Raw genomic sequence first — 15,426 nt, forward strand, 5'->3', positions numbered from 1 at the left:
AAGTTACTGAAACTTTTCTAGCAAGTAAAGTGCATCTTTACTTAGCTTCACCAGAATGAGGAATAAAGGGGTTTACATATGTTCCAATTCTAAACCTATCAATCAAACCCATGTTATTCCTTTGGGAGCTTATTTACATGCATATTTATCAGCCTCACATGCTAATTCCCTGCTGTTTTATGCCTGCGAGGCATGTTTATGAGTCATAATTGTTGATCTCATTTGATGTATTTCACTGAAGTAAGACATTATTCAGTTATGTGGCCTAATGTCAATGAATTACGATGACCTGATCTTCCAAATGCAACTTGCTCTTTAATTTTTATTAGAGCATAACTTATGCAGAAGAAAAAAGTCATTAAAATGGAAGATCAAATAAACCTGTAGTTCTATTCATTAACTACCTTAGATTTTGTATACTTCTTGCCTCAATCTCTATTTGACGGTAAACCTAATATCTATTGGCTTAATATGCTGATTTTATCTTAAGTCATCTAGATGCTCAGAAAATTGATTTGGTATATAGCTTTTAAAATCCTTAATTGTGATACTTTGTGAACATTTCAATATATACAAAGTATTTTTAAAGAAGTCTCAAGTCCCTCAGAGTAATAATTTAAGCACAGGAAGTTCTACCCTCTATACACCTGAAATGCCAATCTAGGGAACAATCCACCTATCATTCTACAAGAGCAGAGTTCTAAATTACTTAAGTAGCATGGAAACTATTGTAGTGATGCTCCTTCATGTGATACCAAGTATTTTGTAATACCTGGTCCATATAAGAAAAGCCCACAATACAGTTTACCTATGTCACATTTTCCTAAAGATTATACTAGAAGAAGCAGAAGTCACAATATCGGCTTTCCTATGTGTGACCGAGGACTTGCATGGCGTAGACAGAACATATGTAGTAGCCCTTATGCCAATGAAATAATATTTGCACTCTCTAGGAATGCAGCAAAATGAGATGATTGAATCCTAATGCAGTACAGTAGATTATGCTACAGGTGGAGGAAAGCTAATTCGAAAGTCCCCCATATAAGAACTCTCTGCAAGCAAACAAACAAACAAACATTAGCACATTGGAAAGTGAAGTTCTAACCCCTGTGCATTTTTACATAGGGAGAATGAAGGCCAAAATACAAGACCACATCCCTGATCTTGCCCAGGAGATGTGCAAAAGTTTTGAAGCAGCGAGTTCCCAACAGGAATTCCTTTTAATAGTGCTGTGGAGATGCAATTCTGGTCAGGACCACAAAGATGAGGGGGGGATGAGAAGCATCTGCCTTCCTCCCAAACAACAATGCAGGTGTTATTATATGACAACCCCACAGCACCGTATTGGATGACAAAAATGGTGCTGTGGAAGGTTGAAGCCCCTACTACCTACACACTACAATAGTCCAAACCAAAATTGGGGCCCTGGAGTTTTCTAGTATACACGTGAAGCTGCCATATACCGAATAAGATCCTTGGTCCATCAAAGTCAGTACTGTCTGTTTAGTCCAACAGTGGCTCACCAGGATCTCAGGCTAAAGTCTTTCATATCACCTCCTACTTGATTCTTTTAACTGAAGATGTTGGACTTTGAACCTGGGACCTTCTGCTTGCCAAGCAAATGCTCCACTACAGCTCCTCACCAGTGGAAATGGCAGACTTTGGAACATCGTCTTATCTTGTTCAGCTCTAAGTTCTACCACCTTAAGTCAGAAATGATATAGAGTATTTAAACACCTCATCCTGCTAAAGTGTAGACTAGGTTGGACTGTGCCACTTCCAATTGTAGGTAGCAGTGAATGGATGACATTTTTGAAGTAATCTTTACAGAAAACACTCTGTACACAGCAAAATAGAATATAAGTGAAGTTTTTTAGAAGAGATCCCTCCCCCTGGTTACTTTTTATACAGGAGTGTACTCCAAAATATGACCCTCCACTTTTGATTTGAAACCACAGTCAAAAGTATACCACCATAGCCTATTATTACATTTTATATAGCTTTGAAAACCAGTATTTATGCCCTAAGTTACAAATAAACTCACAGTAGGACCATCTGACTTTTAAAGAAGTAGAGTCATAATGACATTTAAGTACGGATTTGCATGGAGACAGAACATTTGAATTACAATTTTACTTAATGTTATTGAACTTGCAAATGAATACTTCTTTGATGTACACAAATTATAGAAGCTTATCATGATGGCATGGTGTCTATTCGTATGCTGCATGAACACATGACTCATAGCGCCCTTCTGTTTGGTGCAACAAATGAGCAGGAAAAATGTCAGTGGGAGATGAAGGACCATCCTCAAGTAAGTAATTGGTTAACATCAAAGGAAATATGATTTGTATATGTCTGTGTGTCAGAAGTTTTAGATTTCATTGAACAAAATAACAAAGGTACATACTTTACATAATCCATTTCTACCTCAAAATTATTTACTGGTATGGATTCTGATTAAACATTATTATTATTAAACATTGAACATAATTCAACAGATGGTCAATACTGTACATTTTGACAGTACCAATCACTTGTGGGCAGGAGTCTAGCCCTGCCATTTTCCCATTCCAAAGAAGTAATCAGCACCAGTCAAAACTGACAATGCTGAACCACTATTACTGCCCACAAGGTTTTGAATTAGCAACTAGAACAAGGTACACAGCCCCAATAGACTGGACCAACAGTATTTATATACACAATAATACTCCCAGAATAAAGTCTCTCAAGATATAAAATATAATAGTCCTATGCAAATAAATAAATCATCTAAATAATGATTGAAGAATAAAACCAAACAAACTACAAAAAAAAGCTAGACTTTCTTATATTACTACTCATATTATAGTATTATTTTATTTATTTATTTTAGTTTTATATACCACCCTTCCATACAGCTCTGGGCGGTTCACGGTATTTATTTAGTATTTAGTATTTTTTATATTACTCCTCGTATTTTTAAAATGAAAGACTAAGGCAAAAAGCATCCATAAGAATGACATTTCAATTATTTTACCAGAATACTATAGTTATTTTGTTTACTTTTTAATTCAAAAATTTAAGAGCTTTGTTAAGGGGGAAGAATCATAAATCTGTCCATTAACAGGCATTTCTACCTTGTGCTCAGATGAATTCTCATCAAATTTGATTTGCTGACTGGTGGCCAGAACAGATGTTATCTTAATGGAAGAGAGAAGACAATTAAGTGTGTTGAGCCACTGAGCCACCTCTGAATTTCTAAGGCTCGGATTCTTTACACAATGATCTATTAAGCTTAACATCCGCATTGAAATGTTTTCTGCTGTCATATTAATCCTTTATTGTATGTATGTATGTATGTATGTATGTATGTATGTATGTATGTATGTATGTATGTATGTATCTATCTATCTATCTATCTATCTATCTATCTATCTATCTATCTATCTATCTATCTACATGTTTAAAACTGAACTTACATAAGGTCTAATTGCATGTGACAGTGTAAGGCCCATGCTTTAGAGCAGGGATAGTCAAACTGCGGCCCTCCAGATGTCCATGGACTACAATTCCCAGAAGCCCCTGCCAGCATTTGCTGGCAGGGCCTCCTGGGAATTGTAGTCCATGGACATCTGGAGGGCCGCAGTTTGACTACCCCTGCTTTAGAGTGAACGTCACCAATCAAATACTGAACTAGGGTACTTCATGTAGAGATGGGATAAAGTGCTACTGAACCATCGCTGCTGCTAAAATTCCTTTCTCCAACTTGACTCTCAACTTGGATGTTCACTCTCTAAGAGAAAAGCAGCAGGAGTGGCAGTTTTTGGGGGGCCCGGATGTTAGAAAGGTGGAATCCCCTACTTACAGAAACTTAAATTTAGCATATGTCCTTTTTCATGCATCAGGCCCAGAACTATTTAAGAAAGGCCCAGGGCAGCCCTGAAGTCCTGAACCTGACCGAACAATGTAGGCTGTGTGTGGGATCACCAATGAACAGTAGTCTGGTGACTTTTAAAACTACATCAGAGACTACCTCTGTAAGGATAGGATTCTTTTGGTGAGTGAAGCAAAAGGATATCCAAACCTATCACTGGATCCCAACATCAGGAATATACAATCATCATAGCCAGAAATATTCTAGTAAAGAAAAACTCCCAAAAGATGGCTACATCTTCTTCCCCCTCTTCCAGTTTGAGGTTGGTAAAAGACTAAAAACACAAATGGGGATAACAGAGACAGAACAACATAGCCCTGATAGTCTAGCCAGGTGTCAATCATTCATGCCAGGTCAATGTCATCTTTTACCATAACCAAGAATAAGTCACAGGCCATCAGTCGTTTCCACTACCACAAGGACAACCAATATCTGCTACTGGGTCTTTGGATGTTTCAAGCTCTATGGGATCCCTTTATGGATCCAGTGTTTTAGTAAAGAGGCTGACTGTATGGCTGTGGTCTTCCACTGCAAGATTTTAGGTTTACTGTAACCTATTTTACTTTATGTGCTGAGCTGGGCCTCCATACTACTACTACCTCCATCTTGTGCTTGGATTTCATTTGTTTGTTTGTTTGTTCATAATTTTTACCACCCTTCCATACGGCTCTGGGCGGTTTACATATAACATTACAAGAATGTTAAAACTATAAAATAACCCTATTCAGAAATGGGAATTACAATAAAAGGGAATGTTACTTTCTTTCCTTCCCCTCAGATTCCCAACCCCAGCTGCTAGTTATGTAGATTACAGGTCCAAACCTACATTATCAGCATAAGGTGGAACAGATTTGGTATTATTATATTATACATGTTTAATAAAGTTTAACATACTCTTCTTCCTTTGAAGAAGCATTCATGGATCTTTTACTTCCACTTTACCCTCTTCTGGCCAAGATCCATTGATGGCCCACGTCAAGGAAACACTGATTTTTCTGCATTCCCTTTCTTGTTGTGGGGAGAGAAAAGGGAAGTGACTGTAAGCAGCTTTGGAACTCCTTGGGTAGAAAAAAAGTGGCACATAAGAACAAACAACAACAACAGGCCAGGCCTGTGCATATGAGAAGGCCCAGCTCTTGGAGGCCCAGCTCTCTCCCACACACACACACCTACAGTGTCCCCACAGGGACACAAAAGGCCCTGTTCAGCTTCACAGTGCTGCAGAGCTAAATGGGGGGTTTCTACAAATCTCAAGATGGTGGGATAGAACCATGCTGCTATTCCACCATCCTGCAGTGAGACTCCCATGCCCCTCACCTCTCCTGCTATTGGTACCACAGGACGCAGCAGAACCTTCTAGCCCTGGAGCTGTGCATGTGTATGCACAACTCTGGGCAAACTGTGTGCCAGGGGATTTCATCCCCTGTGCATACATGGGAAGCAACAGGGCATGCTGCCCTGCTCCGAGAAACCAGCAGTGGCCCAGTGCGGCTGCCCCCATGCATAATTGGTCTCTGAGATGTCTGGAAACCACAACTTGATTCCTCTTCCCATTTCCAAAGTGGAGGAAAGGTAAAGGAGTCTCCAACCCTAGCTGCAAATCTCAGAAAGGTTCAGAAAGCAGGGATATATTTTGCCATCTTTCAAAGCTGTCTATTCTTTGTTTGGGAGAGAAGTGGGGAACTTAAGCTTCATTCTCTTTTAACTTGTTAGGAAACAGCCTTCAGTGCAATGGTCAGCAGAGAAAAGAAGAGCCTGTAATCCTTGTATGCTTGTGCAGTCCCCCTCTCTCTCTCAGACAGGCAGGTTCTTTCTTTCTGGAGGATGAAGGAGTGAGTGGCTGTTTTTCTGCATGCCTAGGGCATCCCCCTAGAATGAAGAAGACTACCGCTTTCTTGTACCTGGTCCTGTTGTTTAATACATAGTCAGCTGGAAGGCCTAAGGCTCCTATGTATGGCAGGATGTGGTATAAGCATCTGCTCTTTAAAGGAAAAACAAAATCAAGAATCATAATGGGCAATTTCCAACTGCTGCACAACTCATAAAAATACCAGCACTGAGGGCCTTCCAGCACAGCATCCTGTTTCACAAGTGGCATGTTGCCATGGATGGACAACTAAAGGAACATGAAAGTTGAGTCCTCCCAGAGGTGTCCTTCCTAGCAACGGCATTCACATGTTTAACACCTATGAATGTAGAAGTTTCCTTTAGTCAATATGGTTAGAGGCCAGTGAGTTAATGTAGCAAAGTGGCTAAGAATAAGTTGTGTGCTGAGAAAATTCCAGTTTAAATCACGCTGCACCCATGAACGTACCTGGTAATTTTTAACTAAGCTCTCTGGAGATAATAATGCTGACCTACCTTTCCACATTGTTGTAAGTATTACTGCAATAAATATATGTGAAGATAAATGAGTGGAAATAGTTCCACTGCCATTATAAATTGCGACAATCTTTATTGTACCATAGATACCTAAAGATTTCCCCATATTTTTGAGTTTCTTTCATAGTGTGCTTCAAATCTAATCACTAATATCAACCCATGCATTACTGAACACTTAAGGTGTTTCTGAAAAGCACCCCTCCATTTATTTTCATGTAACGGAAGAACCATCAGCATCAGGATGGTGCAAAGTTAAGATCTGTAATGGGAGGGAGACATCAGATGAAATCCTGCAGTCCTTTTAAATGCCTTCTCCAAGCTGAGAATTCACTTCAACGACATTTGAAAGGAGCAAAAGCCCAGTGAATGTATTTCAACTGTGGCTATTCGACAGTCCTGAAAAGTCACAGATATTTTCAAGCTTGGCCATTTTGGATAGCCAAAAAATGAGAAAAAAATACTGATCAGGTATTTTCTGGCTTGGATTAAATGGATGCACACCCCTAGTGGCCATTAAGCAACAGTAATATTGTCCTTAGGACTCAACATGGTATGAACACGGGATTTATTTACAATTCAGTACATCATGATTGAATCCAACGGTATGAGCTTCAGATGTATAGAACTGAGTTTGTCGTTGATATTGTAATTCATCTAGCCAAGAACTGGACTTTAAAATGTTTAAATTAAATATCAATAACAAATTTGAATGCAGTTACAAATGTATTCTACCTAAAGGTTCACGTTTAAGTATACAAAAATGAAAATTGAAATTATGCCATTTGTCTTTATATACAGATCACACTTCAAAACAAAAATCACATATTGTACCAACAATAAGATATATTAGAGCCCATCACAAAGTAAATCTAAATCTCATCTGCTACACATTCTTCTGAGTCATTTGCACTATATTTTCAGACAATACAGCATTATGATTACTGCTTCAGAGATACGAACAGATTCGACAATCAAGTTAAAATGAAATGCATATCAATGAATAGTTGGGATGAACTTTATTTGAAGTACAGCCTATTGTATTTTAATCTTGTAGTAAAATGTGCATATGTGTTCACATATACTTCTACTACCATCTTGAAGCTAAAGATAGAAACAAACAGTTCACTTGGTTAATTTTCTGTCCATACTGAAAAACATTCCTCAAATCTTGGAATATCCAATATGATTAGTCATATTTGGCTGAAGTACTGCTTCAATTACAGAAAACACAATGGCTTCAATGCCTGTTTTATTGCTTTCAGTGACAACTTCGCAGTCATTAATTGAGCAGGATTTTGTCTCACCAAGAATGGGAAAGTACCAAAATGGTTAAAATTCTATACAATATAAATTAAATGAAGACATTTCTTCTCAATAACTGTCCACAGGAAGTTACAAAAATTGACAATATATTTATGCTTTTGATCAAAAATGTTGTGACACACACAAAAACAATTTTTTGTTTATGCTGCAGTTTCTTTTCCATAAGTAATGTATTATAGTCTTCAGAATTGTATCACTGCAGTTTAAAAAGATGGCTCAGGAAAGAAAATCTATAGTCAACATTTAAACAAAGCTGTTCAAGGTTACCAAGATTCAATATTGTTTGTCCATTAAACATTTTCCTCTTTTTAAAAAATACAAAACAAGGTTTACAACGTAATATTCATTTACTCTCAATTTGTAAACAAAGTTAATGAGCTTTGTTAAACATGTGTATTTCTTTTTAGGGAGATGGAAGAATCCATTTGAGGAGTATAATCCAAAGTAAAGGTGAAAACTAGCCAGTGTGGCTATTTCACTTCATTAACAGCTATGTTGCTCAAATTGATACAAATGGTCTCCTTCTGTTTCTGACTGTTGGCTTGTCTGATTAGTACAACTAATTGTTCAGGCTGGGAAGATCTCCTATATCTAAATAGAAGATGTGCCGTTTGTAACCTACTTAATTTGCCTTATGTCCTGCATGGCCCTCAGTATGGTGTTCATTAAAGTATCAGCTGTTTTGATTGCAGAAGTGGCGGTATAAACATGAGCATATTTTTCTTTGTTAAAAAGGCCAGATTGTCCATAATAATATACACTTTGTTTTAAATGGCAAAAAATCATCAGGTACATATGAAAGCATTTACAATTTCCTTCATGTCATGCCTTTTTTTTCCTGAGCAACACAATACTAAAGACAATGGCAGGAAAAATACTGGAGGACAGAAGCATAGGGCGGAAGTAGGCCAATTGGTCCAAAGCCTAAATTTTGGCATTTGGATTGCAATTTAACATTTGAATAAGAGCTACAAATCCAGAAAAGTTCAAAAATCCACATACATCCAGAGCGTTTGCCTTATTTCTTCATCTCCTAGACCCATTATGCACGGGGGGAATAACGCACATTCGGGGTGGAATGGTGGCGACTAAAATCATTGATAACGCATGGAGCCGCTTCCGGGTAACCGGGGCGCAACCAGAAGTGGCGCCGGGATCGTCGCGTGCATAATCGGTTACTCTGGGTTTTGCCACCGTCGCGCCCCCTCCCGTGCATAACCGGTGTGCTTCGCGTCTTCCCCCTCCGCGTTTTCCATGTGACCCGAAATCGCCGTTTCGGCGGCCGTGCATAATGGGCCCTACTGTTGATTACCAAAACAACTCTATACTTTAACTGCAATGACAATTTAGCACTAGGAGCCACAACAGAGTAAACCAAAAAGAAACCAGTGGGCATATACACAGATCCTTAACATACACAACCACATACAACACAAATTCATTCTGCCTTGCAGCCAAGCTGTATCTCAACATTTCTAAAATGATTAGATTTCAGGAGCCATTTTCACCTGGAAAAATAAAACACCTGTAATAGAGTTCTGTTCCTAGGACAGTTAAGACAGAAACAATGCAGCTTATTTGGGATTTCCAAAAAAAAACAAACCCTGAGAGTTTAGGGAAAGGGAAATGGACATCAACTGGTCAGTAAATCTAGAAGTTAAATGTTTACAAGGCAGTTATAGTGCAGACGATAATCAACAAGTGATCACAAAAAAGAGATTTATTATTTTTGACTGCTAAATTTTACAGGTATCTATGCAATAAAAATCTGTAGGATCTTTTAACCAATCATTCTGCTATTATAAGTGGATGTTTTAAAAAGTGACCAAACTAGATTGCCAATGTCTCATCAAAAGCAGAATATTCTAAACAGGTATTCGGGTACTTCAGCAGAGTTCAACTATGGAATCTTCAACTCCCAGTCCAAGACTAAATACAGGTGATACGAGCAGTTTAAAGTAGCTGGAATGTATTTAACTATATTATTTAAACGATGGTATTAATTCTTAAATCAATGCTCCTCATTGTAGTTAATTGTCTACACCCACACCCACACACAGATAGAGCAAGGGAAAATATTACAGTGAATACAAGACAGGAGAACACTATTGTAAGAAGAAAGTGACAGGCACAATTATTACAAGATGTAACTAGAAAAGTGATATACCAATGGCCTTTGTCACTACAGATCTGTAGCTGTTCAAGTAAAAGCAAACTACACAGAAGCTATTATTAATAAATGACTATTAAAAGCTTGCTAAGTAAGCATCTGGTGTTGGAAAAAGCCGAAGCAAGCTTTGCTTCTATTTAGAGAAGATAAAATATGGCAGACTGGATAGGTTTCAGTGGTGAATGTTCTGCTCGTATTTTTATTGTACACCAGCCTTCTACTCTAAACATGTATTTGTCTTGAACATCTATCAAATCAGTAGTGTGAATGATAGTATCCGTAGTTGATTCTGATACCTGAGGAACATATTTATACTTGTTGGACTACAGTGGTTTTGAACTCATATACATGCAAAAGATCCCTTTAGGAACATCCATCCACTCAAAATAATGTTCTTGTTCTGAAATGCAGGTTCAGAATTCTTCTCACATTTTTACTCTATTCCAACTCCAAGGTGCTCAGGTTGGCATAGATATTAACCCTGTGAAGATTGTGAGACTGGAGGGACTGGTTCTAGGTCACTCTGCAAACTTCACAGCTTGAATACAGATTCTCATACAGTCCTCACAGGTCTAAGCTTTACTATGTAACTATGACTTACACAGCAGCAATCAGGACAAGAGCAAATGATACACTATACTTTTGGGATGGAGTACATGTGAAAGTTATTCATATAAGAACACTACTTAACAAGCTAGTCAAAGGCACAATTTGTTTGTATGTATGGATGTATGTGTGTGTATATGTGTGCATGTATACACACACACACACACACACCATACCATATCCTACAAGATAACACATGCACACAAACTATATTTTCATATATAATCTATATTTGTATGTACAGTGCTAATCAGAGTTATACTCTACTAAATTCACTAAATCCATTGATTTAGGATTGTATCATAAATTTCATTAAAGGTCATATTTGAAAAAAAAAAATCAGAATTTGTACCCTTAACTCTCTTGATTCTGACCTGCACTGGTCTTTTGGCCAAGACTATCATCAGCAGTATTGTCACTATACATTAATGAAAAACCAATATTAGGCAGGGTGGGCTAGAATTTCTCTGCATGAGTTTTAGCATGTAGTAGCAAATTATGCAGACATTTATGCCTGATATTAATCTATAAATCTGTTCCTTTGGATGAAATAAAGTGTTCCAAGTTCCATGATGGCTAAATCCCATCCATAATTGACTACCAGTTTTCTCATGCTCACCATCTGCTACCCATGTTTAGAAGAAACTATTCCCTCAGCTGGAAAGGAACTGAAACAATCATCTATGCATCCTTGTTGGAGCTGAGATTTAAATGTGGATTCCATATTTAAATCAAATATGCTATCTAGTGGATCAAAAAGTGGAGGTATTTTTTGGTTTGTTCATTGTTGTTTGCCAAGTAGGCCCTGAAAGAAATAATTAACAGCACTAACAGAGAAAGGCTCCACACAACAGATTAAATTATTTTGGTAATCTGATGATCTCTTTGTTATGGGGAGTGGATGCCTCTTGATACTGAATTCTTGAGTTGTAGCATTTGGGCTAGGAAAATTACATGCTTAAGTCCACCCTCCCCAATATTCAAAGCATATCTTATTTTAAATAATAGCATAAAGCTGAGAGATGATGAATCTTGGATACATATGGCACCAAATTAAAATGCAGTCTGTGTTTCACTGTAAAAAAGCTATGAAGATGAAATGGATGCTTTATATAAAATATTTACATATAGAACGTAAAAAATGTACTATGGTTGGTAACCTTTATGACTTTGGGGAACCATGTATTTACATATCTCTATCTTTGCATGTGCGTGTCTCTGTGTTGTGTATATATTTTTAACAGTTGACAGCTGTTTTAGAGCATACAGAGATGCCAAGCTGAATGAGGGTCTTGATTACTTCAAGATTAGCTATCTTAAGTTTCTATTCATTTTAAGTGTTGTTAGTGCGAAGAGTCATTAGTCACTTCCTTGTCTCATAGAACATCAGCATACATTTACATTGTTAATGAACATTTGGGGTAAATGAATTAATAGCACTTTTAAACATCAATTCGATCCTAATAGCTTTATATGTCGAAGCAATGTTAAGGTTCAGGTTTTTAAAAAACAGGTTATTCTGGCTAGGCAACTAATTGTTCCTGGGCACACACACACAAAAGGCTGCACTAATTAAAATGTTTCTTAGATCAAAAGCATAGCGACAGAATAAAATGTAGAAATATCAGTTTTTGAGTTATGAATCATTAGCTTTTAATATCTGATTAAAGATGGCTCGAAAACAGGCTGTCACATGAAAATACAAATATATTGTAAGGATAGGGAGTGTTTAATAATTCCAACTCTAAAAACACTTTCTTGTCTTTCTGCTGAGCCTATGGGAGGTAAAACATATGGATAATCAAATATCTGGGTAGTTGGGAACAAAATTTACACGGGACAGACACTTTGGGAGAGAGTAAACTCCGAAAGCTGTTGATTTTGGATAGCTCAAATAATGTAATACCAGGATTTAATTATATTTTTGTGCCCTCTAGGTAGAAACATTTACATGGGATAAATGAGCTAATTACAGAATGATTGGACACTATTAGAAATGTTGCATATTTTACAAATGTTTATGTACCAGTGAATATAAACCTGCTTTCTCAGAGATCCAATGAAGTTACACTGATGCACGTATTCAATGATATATCAAGCAACTCTGTCAGCAAGCAACAGTTTTTGATACTGCTATATGATGTGTGGTCAATACATGTATATTCATGCAGAGAAGTTTATTCAAAAAAGGTACCCTGGAAACACAGCACAAAATTAATCCAGCTGAAACTTATTTTTAAATTCACACTTCTGACATGTGAATTCATGGACCTGAAGATTACAAGTAATAAAGGTGTCACAGTGTGTTATGAAGTACTTGCAAAATGGTCTTAAATGACAAGGATAAGATTTCAAGCATCTTATTATTTCCTCTAGTTAACTATGGCCCATTATGCACACAGATCTTACTGCTGATTTTCAGACCAGAAGGCCTGAATCTTGACTACAGATTCTGTGCCTGCCTTATATACCATTCTTTTTCCTACAGTGTATTTATTCTGCAACTACATGAAGAAGAAGAAGAAGAAGAAGACACTTTAAAGATTTTTTTTAATTACTGAATTGCTCTATCACAGCTGCGCAGTAGTGTCCAGCATGCACCTTTAATTCCAGTCCTTATGGCTGAGTTTTTGTGCATGCATTTTAGTGTTAGTTCACTCAATGAAAGGAGCAGAAAGGAATGCAGGCAAGGGGGACACCTCAATACCAAAATCAAAAGACTTTATTTTTAAACTGACAAGCAGTTGAGGAGCCCCATTTTTTATATTGCTGAGTAATAGGGGATTCTCTGCTGTATTATGAGCTGTTGGGAAAATGGTGAAGACTGCCAAAACGGTTTCTGTCACAGAGTCCAGGCCTGAACTCAATGGATTTCCAGAGACCTCAGCTCAAGCAATCTCCAGGTTGCTGTACATTGCAATATAACAAGGAACTACTCAGCTGAAGAATGCAGCAAAGAGACGAACAAGCTGATTTTAAGGCTCAAAATGAGTTTAATGAAACAAACGGAGCCAGAATGAGCCCCAGTGAACAGCTCGTTTTCAGAGAAGAAATTCTTCCTCAGTGGCTACACATAAAGAAAATTAAGCATTAAGTATTGTGCATTAAAAGGAAATAAAAATTGATGATAATAATAAAGACTGCATACCTTGAATGTATATGAGCCAATTGCTTCAGGAACAGTGAAAATGAGGGAAAATACCCATTCATAATTGGTCTATACAGTCAATGATTACAGATAAAGTGAGATGACAACTAACACATTCATAGCTGCACTTTAAATACTGCCTTCTGGGAAATGTCACCAGAATATCTGCGACCTCAGTAGTATATCTACAAACATGCTAGGTTAGTCTCACAGACCATAGTGTGGCTTAGGATATCTAGACTGATATAAATAGACCCTTAAAAACAGCTTTTAACGATTCATATGCCAATCTCAGCTCCTATTAAAAATAAGTAAAAATAAAAGGCTGCTAGAATTTTATCCACACCGCCCAAATGAAATGCTGATTTTTCATTTAATAGAATGCAGAGACTCAGATAATTATAAAGGCATTATCAACACCACATAAAATAACAGGAAAGTAAACAAGCACTGCAAAGTTGGCGCAGAGCTTATTTTTTCACATTGGGCTATATTGAATTTCAGAATTGTGGTAGGGAAATCATTGTTTGCCTTATGATTAACAACGGATGAAAGTGAATTAAACATTTGGCTACTGTTTCAGTATACAAATTTAAGTTAATGTGTCGTCTTTATTAATAGCAAAGTATTTTACATTCACACACTGAAGTATTCTTGAAAATGTATCCTTCTCAACAACTTTGGTGGGAGAAAATTAAACACATCACAAATTAAGTGAAACTCACCATCTTCAGGCTTGTTCACAAAGCTCTGCAAGGGATCAATGCCAATCTCTTGTTCTTCTGTCTGCAAAGGATGTCTTGTTTCAGAGATGGAATGATACATATTGGCACTTGTAAAGTTCAACCAGTGAAAAGTACCTGGGGGAAAAAGTTTTTAAAAAATTGTAACTACTAATTCCGCATTGTACTACAGTGGCAAAGATTTCACAAAATATAATAATATTGGTTAACATAAACTGTTTCCTTCAATGTCTGAACATGAAAGTAGATCCCCACTACAAAGGCCAGCCACTGAGAGCCCAGAGGGCAGACTAATTTGGAGAATCCGGTATGATTCCCTACTCCTCCAAATTAAGCCAGCTGGGTGACCTTGGGTCAATCAAAGTTCACTCCAAGCTCTCTTAGCTCCACCTATCTTACAGACTGTCTGTTGTGAGGAGAGGAAGGGAAGGCAGTTGTGAGCCTCTTTGAGATTCTTTTGGGTAGCGTAAAGCAGGGTATAAAATCAACACTTCTTCCAGTTGTTACTAATTTAACAATGAAAAGGTCTTTACCCAAACTATTTACTGCATAGTGAAGAATATCCCTTAACAGTTAAATTGTATCTACTTTCCCCCTGAAAATTTCGCAGAGTTCCCTGCAGCCTTGTTCTTCTGAAAGATATGCCAGCCATCAATGAACTTTTGTTCCTGGAGTTTAATACATCAGCTGTACAAATGTCAAGACTCTAGCACCTGAGCAAAATCATGACAAGGAGTACTGTGACATAAAATTCTACTATAGTATGGTAATCCAAGCTCTGGTACTCTAAAGAAATGTTCATGGATATATCTACCAGTGTCTAGCAGGAGAAACAACCTGATTGTGTCTTGGATCTCCCTCCAGTGGCTAACACGTTTTCCTCCAACAGTGCTTAAGTGACCAACAGGGTGCCAGTGAAACTGATGATTATTGGTCTATGTTATTCAGACATATCCAGGGTAGTTGTTAATATCTTTTGCAACTCAAGAACAAGAGAAATGTGTATATCTTGGATGTGAGGGAAAGGTGCAACCCATAGACCCAGTTTAAATAAACATACCACACTTGGTGGATGCTACATCAGTTGCTTTTGAGCTGCATGCATGCTGCCATCATTACTATATGCAGGAGCTCAGAA

At 37.4% G+C, this 15,426-nt stretch overlaps 1 protein-coding gene across 5 annotated transcripts in view; it reads right to left on the minus strand.

Moving 5' to 3' along the window:
- TBC1D5 (TBC1 domain family member 5) overlaps positions 1-15,426 on the minus strand; it is a 297,140-nt gene that overhangs the window by 185,248 nt on the left and 96,466 nt on the right. For 3 of the 5 annotated variants that reach the window (XM_077303026.1, XM_077303025.1, XM_077303027.1), the window contains one exon: positions 14,271-14,405. The exons of the other annotated variants lie outside the window; for them this stretch is intronic. In XM_077303026.1, coding sequence (XP_077159141.1) covers positions 14,271-14,370 — 100 coding nt within the window. In that variant the 5' untranslated portion in view covers positions 14,371-14,405. The remainder of the gene's footprint in view (positions 1-14,270; positions 14,406-15,426) is intronic. 5 annotated transcript variants of the gene reach the window in all.

Source organism: Paroedura picta, chromosome 11 (assembly GCF_049243985.1).
Source record: "Paroedura picta isolate Pp20150507F chromosome 11, Ppicta_v3.0, whole genome shotgun sequence".
In the NCBI taxonomy this organism is placed as follows: Eukaryota; Metazoa; Chordata; class Lepidosauria; order Squamata; family Gekkonidae; genus Paroedura; species Paroedura picta.